This window comes from Anser anser (genome assembly GCF_964211835.1).
Source record: "Anser anser genome assembly, chromosome: 5".
In the NCBI taxonomy this organism is placed as follows: domain Eukaryota; kingdom Metazoa; phylum Chordata; class Aves; order Anseriformes; family Anatidae; genus Anser; species Anser anser.
This window is the reverse complement of record NC_139725.1, coordinates 12750708-12759561: the sequence shown is the minus strand read 5'-3', so window position 1 is coordinate 12759561 and position 8854 is coordinate 12750708. Positions and strand designations below refer to the sequence as shown.

The 8854-nt window shown below is 61.0% G+C and overlaps 1 protein-coding gene across 3 annotated transcripts; it reads right to left on the bottom strand.

Annotated features, from left to right (window-relative positions):
• Window positions 1-459: 459 nt before the first annotated feature.
• On the bottom strand, window positions 460-4270 carry LPXN (leupaxin). 3 transcript variants are annotated; one of them, XM_083840389.1, is made up of 9 exons: window positions 3428-4270; window positions 2611-2759; window positions 2421-2476; window positions 1979-2081; window positions 1748-1903; window positions 1491-1664; window positions 1338-1419; window positions 1016-1164; window positions 460-926 (listed from the first exon to the last, which is right to left on the bottom strand). In XM_083840389.1, exons 1-9 carry the CDS (start codon window positions 3438-3440, stop codon window positions 660-662), a joined length of 1149 nt encoding a protein of 382 aa, XP_083696515.1. In that variant the 5' UTR covers window positions 3441-4270; the 3' UTR covers window positions 460-659. The 3 variants fall into 3 exon arrangements, with proteins under 3 accessions (XP_083696515.1, XP_083696516.1, XP_083696514.1); XM_083840390.1 differs by having other exon boundaries at window positions 1491-1601; window positions 1979-2084; window positions 3428-4267; XM_083840388.1 differs by having other exon boundaries at window positions 1979-2084; window positions 3428-4253.
• Between the last annotated feature and the right edge of the window lie 4584 nt (window positions 4271-8854).

Here is an 8854-nt window from a genome sequence, read left to right as displayed (position 1 = left end):
ACAAAAAAACACGCTTGCAGCAAGCTCGGCTGCAAAAACAGATGTTAGCATCGTCCCTTATCCCTTTGTAGGTAACACTGACCTCCTCTGTGAGTTTGCTTTGTCCTTGTGTGCGGTGCGAAGATAAGCACGGAAAGGAGGGTGAGTTGGCGGAGCTGCCCTTCTGGGACAGAAGTTTCTGCCTCAGCCCCGTGTTCATGGAAGCTGTAATGCCATCAGAAAGATTTCGCTGCGGCTCAGAGCAGCTCTTCCTGCCCTGTGGCTGGGCAGCAGCGGGATGTGGCTTTGTGCTTGTTGTTTTTTTGGCTGGTACAGCACAGCTCGAGCTGCTCTGCAAGGGGGAAGGCAGCTGGGGCAGTGCCCTGGGATGCGGTGGGGAGCACCTGTGGCTGCCCCCAGTTACAGAGGCGTTCCTCCCAGCCTCCTGCCCGCTCTCATCCCCAAAGCAAGCAGAACAAAGGCAGGACCGGGTGTTTTATTGCTTCACAGAGGGGGTAATGCCAGGGATGTTGATGCGTGGGACGATATGAGGGGTGTTTGGCTCAGCGGGGGCGATGCCAGGGATGGCAGTGGGTTACAATCCGGGGGGGGTTGTGGCTCACGGGGGGGATGCCGATGCTGATGGGGGGGGGCTAACGCCGGGGAAAGGAACCCGGGGCTCAGAGGAAGAGCTTGTCGTGGCAGGCCTGGCAGTACATCTTGTCGCCGCGCTCGCGGAAGGAGCCTTTGTGCAGCTGGCCCAGGCAGTAGGCGCAGATGAAGTGCTCGGGGTGGTACTTGCGCCCGGCGGCCGTCACGCAGCGGCCCGTCACGGGGCGCCCGCAGCCGTGGCACACGCTGCCCTGCCGCTGGTGGAAGTGGGTCTCGCAGTAGGGCCGGCCCTCCAGCTCGAAGAAGGAGCCGCTGGCAAAGCCGCTCAGGCAGTCCTGGGGGGCGAGGAAAGGGGGAAAAGGCTGGCGCTGGCACGGCGTGGGGGGCGCCCGCTCTGCTTTGCCCCGGCCCCGCACCCACTCACCGCGCAGACGAAGCACTCGGGGTGCCAGACGCCCTGCAGGGCCGACAGGTAGTTGTCCGTCAAGGGCCGCTCACAGCCCTGGCACTTGGGGGCGAAGAGGGCCAGGAAGTCCTGGCGGCAGTAGGGCTTCCCCTTCCGCTCGTGGAAACCTGCGGGGAGGGTGCCGGGATGGACCCCCCCCGGTGGGAGAGGTGCCGGGGGGTGCCCGGGAAAGGGGGCGAGCTGGGGAAGGGCTGTGGGGAGGGTCTGGGAGGGGGAGAGCCCCGGGCAGGGCCAGGGGTGTGCAGGGGGACAGGACTGCTGCGTCCCCTCCAGAACAAACCATCGTCCCCAAAAACCTTCCCGCAGTGGGTGCAGAAGAAGTGCTCGGGGTGCCAGGTCTGGTCCAGGGCCGTGAGGACTTTCTGCGGGGAGAGGTGAAATGAGGCTCCAGGGTGTGTGTGCTTGTAGGGGGGCGTTCGGGGGGGGGTCTTACCTCGCGGATGGGGCCGGCGCAGTAGGCGCAGCGCGGGGAGAAAGCCTGGTGGTAGTCCTCCTCGCAGTACGCCTGCCCGCCCCGCTCGAAGAAGGGCTGCCCGCCCAGCTCCTGCCCGCAGCGGGCGCAGGTGAAGTGCTCGGGGTGCCAGGCTTTGCCCAGGGCCGTGAGCACCTGCGGGGTGGGGGCAGGTGAGGGTCCCCCTCCCCGGGGGGCTGCGAGCCGGGGGGGCGCAGGGATGGGGCCGGGGGGCTCACCTTGCCCGCGATGGGCTTGCAGCACGAGGCGCAGACGCCGGTGGGGGCGGCCGTGATGCCCAGCTCCTGCAGGTCCCGCGTGAGGCCGCCCAGCATGTGGTCCAGGGAGGGCTCGGGTCCTGCTGGCACCCCGGCCCCCTGCCCCGTCGCTGCCAGCTGCCGGGATAAAGGGCGGTGAGGGCCGGATTCTGGCCTGCCCGTGTCCCCCCCGGAGCCAGGGGCAGGACTCACCTTGCTCTGCATGTGGCCCAGGTCGGCCAGGAGCTCATCCAACTGCCGGGCAGCCACCGTGGGCGTGGGCGAGGGGGGCAGCGGTTGTGGGGTCAGCACGGGGCTGCTGGGGGCAGCACAGAGGGGGGGGATGCTGCAGCTTCTGCCGCGGGACTGGGGAGCACCCGGGACCAAGCATCCCCCCTCCACCCCAAAAGAGCTGCCCTTTCCCCACAAGCAGCGACAGGGGGCATGCTGGCAGGGGGGCTGCTCACAGGGTGAGACGAGGAACACGTCCCCCGCCCTGCAGGACCCCTCCTCACCCCCCACACCCTCTCGGCCTTCTTGCACAAGGACCGGTTTGCTGCGGGGACATTGAGGATGCCGGGTGACGCTGGAGAACACGGCGGAGCTAAGGAAGAGGTAGCCCCAATAGCCTGGCCATCCTCTGGCTGTATTTTACCTGTACACAGTCTCCAAATCCTTGCGCGGAGGCTGAGCCCGGGGTGGCAGCTGCACCTGGGAGGACACACGCTTGCAGCTGAGCCCGCAGGACGCTGCCCCAGCACCCCTCAGCACCCGGCGGGCACCGCCACCGTGAGCTGAGCAGGGTCTCGGGATCTGTCCCGCTTGTCATGGCCCCGCAGCATTACCTTTGGGGCTGCCGAGGCGCGTGGCTTTTGGCTGCAGGGGGCCGAGGGCCCAGCCAGGGCTGCGTCCTGCTCCCCGGAGCTCGGCGCCAGCAGCGTGTAGTCCGTGGAGGCCGGCCGGGAGCTCTGCTCCAGCTCTGCCAGCAAAGCATCTGCAGGGGGAGACCGGAGCTGGGACCCCGGCAGCCACCCTCCTGCCCCCAGGCACAAGAGTCCTGTGCCGCGTCTGCCCTGAGGGCTGAGGAGCAGAAGTAGCAGCACGGCGCTTTCTGCCATCACACTTTCTGCTTTTCAGCCGGATGCCAGGGCCCGGAGGGGCTGCAGGGACCCTATACTCCCTCACCCCGGGCATGGGACTGTCAGTCCCTCCCCGAACCACAGCCCCTCAGACACAGCAGGGAGGGCACAGCACTTTCTCTTTTCGCTTTTCCCTCAGCACCTCGCTGCCCTCGCGGCAGGAGCTGGCCTTGCACACCCCACGCAGGGTGGCCGCTTCCCAGGCCCCATCTCCCCACCCGGGGCCGACCCCCGGCACCCTCAGATGCGGTGCCACCTTCTTCTTGTTGGGGCTGTTTGGCCCCATTTTGTGCAGCTGGGCTTGCATCACCGCCGCTCACAGCAGGAGCCTATTTCCTGCCTCAAGTCTCTCCATTTTTGGCAAAGCGCTCGCTCAGACACCCAGGTTCGTCCCCAAAGCCCCACCGCCATCCCATCTGCAGCATCCCCAAGGAGGCCCCGACCTCCTGGAGGTCCAACCCCGCCGCAAGCTCGGGATCGGAATTGGCCCGGCCTTCCCCGGTACCCGAGGGCCCCGGCTCACCCAAATCCTCCATCCTGCCTCCGCCGGGTAGCGCTGGTGGCAGGCTGGGCCCTGCGGGCTCTCGGTTCCGCTCCCCAACCCTGCCTCCGCCCCCAAGGCCGGGGTTTGTCTCTCGGGGTTTTTCCCTTGTGGGCTGTGCGCCGCGTGCGATGGGTGAGAGGCGGCAGACAGCACGCCCTGAGAGAGGCTGGGGCACACGCAGCCAGGAGAGACCCCACGCTGGGGCCTGTGAATGGCCAGCGGGGAGCTCGGGGGGCTCCTGGCTGGTGGAGCCATCCCACAAGCCAGAGATTTGGTGTCCTGCAGGGCTCAGCGCCCTCCAGAAGCCACCTGATGTACGTGACAAGAGGTGGCATCGCCGTGCAGAGAGGACCGAAGCGTGGCACTGTGATGGAGACGGGCCCAAGGCTGATCCGGCTCCTCCAGCACAGCCTGGCCTTTTCAGGGGTGTTTCTTTGAGCCTCAGGCTCGACTCCCAGCAGAGCCATCAGTGTTTCTACCAGAAGCACTGATTACCGGTCTGAGTGATTTAGCCACCACCAGGACATTTCTGCTCCTTCTCAGCCAGCCCGCTTCAGTCTCCGGGCACCGTGGGCGGCCATTTCAGGTGGTGCCACAACACCTTGCGTGCCTCCGGAGGCGACAAGCCGTGGGTGTGTGTTGGCAGCCTGCCCGGCCCCAGAGAAGCAGGCTCAGCACCCCGCTGCTCGGCCCGTTTGGGCACAAAAACCCTTCCCTGCTGCAATTATCCCCGGTGCCCTGCTGCTGGGGGGCGACCCGGCAGTATTCATGGCTTCGTTTTTTAGCATCGAAAACTTTTGGCACCACCTAGAGCTGCCAGCAGCTGCTGGAGCAGGTCCAAGGGGCTGATTAGTAATTAGTAATTTGGTGGGGCTGGGGGTGAGGTGCAGGGACGTGAAGAAGCGCAAGCCTTGGGAGCAAACGATACCAGCCGTGTCAGCAGAGCCCATGCCTGCTGCAGGAATGCGGCTCTTCCAGCAGCAGCCTCGCCTCTGCCACCCGTGCCGTGCCACGGCTGGCTCTTTGGTCTGCCTCCCCTACTCCCTGGCATCACCTCACCACTGCCACCCCCTCCGTCTCACGCCAGGCAAGAGGCTGGTTTGGAAAAATGATCTGGAAAAAAAAAAACATTCCGGGTAAAGGCAACTCGGCCCCAGGTTTTCTCCGCTTGAGAAGAGCCTCCAGAAGCGTGCAGCTTCTCCATGGCACCTCTGAGCCCCGCTGGGCAGACTTTCAGGGGATCCTCAAAGAAATGGCTGCAATCAAGCGCCGCGCTTGCCTGCAGATGTGTGATTTGACATGAAACGTCCCAGCTGCTTCAGATCTTGAAACGTGCAGCTGCTTCAGATCTTGAGGCAGGAGCTCAGGGTCATATAATAGCAGGTGGGTCTCTGGGGGCAGCGTGCCGGTGGGACCTGGGGCCATCTGAGCAACGGGCTGCTGGTGGGAGCAGCAACATCCTCAGGGGCAGCACGGCCTCAGGAACACCAATGCACGTGTTTCTTTTTGGACAGTGGAGCCAGATCTTCCTCCAGGTTCATCCTCTCCACAGATAACCTCACCCCCTGTGCCATGGGTGCTGCAGTGCCCTGCGGAGCCAAGGACTGAGCGCTTGCTGCACAGCCATGCTGACGCACTCTTGCCCCCTTCTCACACATCGCTGATCCCATCTGCACCATCGGGGTGATACGGGTTCGAATTAAGCTCTTTTGTACCAAGCTGGCACACCACGGTTCATTTAATTACTGATGCTCTCCAGAGTGGTGACAGCTCTTTTGTTATCTGCCCACAGTGAGGACATTCAGCCGGGCACTGTCTCTGGAAAAGCCACGTGGGAAGCCAAACTGCAAGTCCCGTGATACCAAGAGCTACCCCAAAGACAAGATGAGGCAGTGCTAGCTTGTGTCACTCCCTTACTGCTTCTTTGAGGCAGGACCGTTGCATCAGACACTTCCCTTTCTGCAGATAACAGAATCTGCCTTTCTGTGGAAGGTCTTGGGTTATTTTTAGGCTCCTCATTGATTTACTTCCCCCCCCCCTCTTCCCCCTGTGTAAATAGGTACCTGAAGCTGTAACTTCAGATTATAAAATTTCACGTTATAAAACTCAAGCCCAGTAGATGCAGATGGCTGAGCTGTGTCCTGATGATCTGAGCTGTATTTCCATGCAGTGGTTTAGCTGAGACATTTTAACAAGAATTAAGCAATCCCATGCCCTGCCTACGAAGGAGAAATCAAGCCAGAGAGCGACTTGAGAATAACCACCCACATCAAGACTCCCTAGTTTTAAATAAAACTAGTTTCATTTAAGAATAGATGTAAAGTCATTTCATGTCGGAAAGTATGGGTTAACTGCAGCAGAACAGTTAGTTTGGAAGGTGATGTCAATCAGATTTTCAGCTAGACGGGTCCTTGGGGAGAGGAGGAATATTTTCACCCACTTACAATACAAACAGCAGCAGCAGACATTACTTAAATTCTTCCTGAGATTTTTCTTGAGAAGACGAAGAAACTTTTTAACTGAAAGAAACTGAGCAGAGTGACATCGGGCTGACAAAAAGCAAGAGCCAGCCAGACTGCCTCCTTGCTCAAAATGAGCCTCAAACCACTGAAGTAACCAACTCCGAAGAAAGTTTGTATATCATCGTTAAAAAATGCTGCTGCCAAGAAAGCGGGCTGCCATCGCTTTGGCAGGAGGCTGAATCAGCAGCCTCTTGCCTCGGTCTGGAAGGCACGGAATGAATCCCTCTGCAAGTATCTTGAACTTTTCGGGTTCTTTAACTTTTTGCATTAGGACATACACTTCCTCCCCATGGCCTGGTGTCTTTGCCAAGATGAATCAGACTGTACGCATTTCTCCACAATAAGATGGTTTATTAGAGCATTCTCAAGAACCGAGGAACGTAAATGTGGAAGCACTTTTGTTTTCTAGTCACACATAATAAAGCTCAGGACTTGAACCTCAAAAGCAGGTGGGAATAAAAGGCAGAACAAGTCATCACGCTGATGGGCATCCGTATATCAAACATGATTTACCAGCTAAATAACTCAGGTTCTTTGAATTCCCTTTTTTTTTTTTTTTTTTTTTCCCTTCTGTTTGAAGGGAGGGGATGAAGAATACCTCATTCTTCAACCGTGATGGGGCACCCTTCCCAGAAGGGCACTTCTTCAAGGGTGCCCAGAAGGTTCCCCAAATAGGATCTCCCCTGTGTAGGACAAGTTCTCAAGTTTTGCTTGTTCCTCCTCATGGAAGCCAGAAGCCTGCAGCCAAGGAGACCGCTCTGCAGCCACTCCCGAGGCAACAGCTCTCACCACCATATATCCCATATCAAGGGCTGCTTGCACCTGATGCCTGGTCAAGTCCATGCCCCAGAGAACAACGGCACGAAAGGCCTGATGCTGCCCCTGTGGAAGACGTTTTGCTAGCACAGAAATTTCTCCCAGAGCTCAGCTTGCCCTCGGGCCATGTAGACACTCGGTAACCCATGACACGGAGGACTGTGGCCACTGACTGGGAAACTCTCTGGCCAACTGAATCTAGGCATTACAGTTCCAGGTTTTGGGGTGCAGTACCACGCTTCCTGCCTCCCTTCTCCCTTGCCATTGCTGCCATGCTCCCTGTGCAGGTTGAGATCCTGAACTGCATCCTCAGGGCGTATGTATTTTATCTCAGTTTCCTTTGACCTGGGAGGAAGTGTGTCTGCCATACTTTCTTTATTAGCTTGTCTAAGAATAGGTGCCAATGCATGGCAGTTCTATTGCAGGAGGGCTTTTGATCAAGATGATGATCAAGGAGACTCTCTGTTGAATCCTGGAAGGGAATTAAACGAAACCCAACCAGTTTAGCTAATCTTTTCAAGAACTTAGGGAAAGATGGGTTTTCTGCTGTGGAAGTATCATCTTGTTCTTCTGTTCTAGAACAGGAGGGGGGATCAGCCAAATCATGCCTGATATGAAGATTCATAGCAACAATCCCCAACCCTGAAAGCAAGGGGAAAGTGCCTTGCAGGTGGATGCCAGCAGTAGTGCAAATACCACTGGTATTGGGGGTGCTTGGCTTGAGGTAACTGCTTCTGGTGAGACGGCTCTGGGGGCAACCTCAGTTCCAAACACATCCCAGATGCTCTGGAGCTCACCGAGGGATCTGCAGCAAGTGATGGAGGGTCTCCGGCTCTGGAGGCAGCCTCAGCCACTAAAAGGGTAGGTCTGGCTGGGTCTGAGAGCACAGGGTGCCAGTGAGGGCCCCAAACTTGGGGCATGGCCCTGACGATAGGTGGAGGGGACTGAGAGAAGACTTGGACACAGAACTTCGTTAGGGTGAGGGCTTCAGCACTGGTTCCTTGAACCTTTCCTTGAGGCTTTGCTTCTTGTGTGCTTGTTGTGTGGGGAGCACTACAGAACGTGTGTTTGGGGGAAATAACTCAAGTTTTTGGACATAACAAGTGAGGGTCCTGCAGCACAGCCCTTCCAGGGGCTTGGGGTGCTTGGCGGACTTCCCCTCAGCCGCTCTGCAGCCCGCGGGCGGAGCGGCCAGGACGGTGACAGGCCCTCCACGGCCGGGGGGGGCTCAGAGGGTGCTGGGCGAGCCGGGCCGGGCCGGGCCGAGCCACCATGGGAGACCCCACAGCGACACAACGAGCCCAGCAAGGCGGAAACTACAACTCCCAGCGTGCCCCGCGGCCACTTCCGGTGAGGCCACGTTCATCACGCAGAGCGCCTACAAGCATTTTCCCTGTCGGACTACGAGTCCCAGCACGCACCGCGGCCACTTCCGGCCAGCACACCGCAGAGTCCCTACGCAGCCCCAGGCGGACTACAGCTCCCGGCAGGCTCCGCGCATGCGCGGAGGCGCGGCGGAAGCGGGGCGTCTCCACCTTGCGCCGGCCCCGCCCCCCTTGCGCCGGCCGCCATTTTGTCACCGACTTTCACCCGCCGCCCGCCGGGGCGTTTTTTTTTTCTTAAAGGCGAAGCGGCCGCACAAAGCGGGCCCCGCCGCCGGGGCCGCGCCGGGCCGGGCCCTACCGGCAACCGCCGCGGCGAGCGGCCGGGGGGCGGCCGGGGGGGCAGCGAGCGCTCTCTGCCCCCCCCGAGCGGCCTCGCCCGCCGGCCCCGGGCACCCGGGGGCAGCCGGAGGGGCGCAGGCGGCGGCGGTAGGAGGCGCCGCGGGGAGCGGGGCAGGCCCGGGCCGGGCGGGGGGCGGCGGGGCCGGTCCCGGGGGAGGGGGGGGCTGCGAGGGGAGGGGGGGTGCGTGAGGGGAGCGAGCGCGAGCGCGGCGGGCTCGACGGCGCCTGCGCGGCTCGCGGCACGCCGATTGGCCGCGCGGCCCGCCGAGGGGGCGGGCGCTGCGGCAGCGCGGCCGCTGATTGGTTAGTCGGCGGGGAGAGGCGGGGAGGGGAGGAGGGGGAGG

Excerpts from the sequence above, each read along its gene's own strand:
- LPXN (XM_083840388.1), bottom strand. Across the intron at positions 2,477-2,610 it reads GCGCCTCGGCAGCCCCAAAG|GTGCAGCTGCCACCCCGGGC; the intron begins GTAATGCTGCGG and ends GTGTCCTCCCAG. Across the intron at positions 1,904-1,978 it reads TGGGCCACATGCAGAGCAAG|CTGGCAGCGACGGGGCAGGG; the intron begins GTGAGTCCTGCC and ends TTATCCCGGCAG.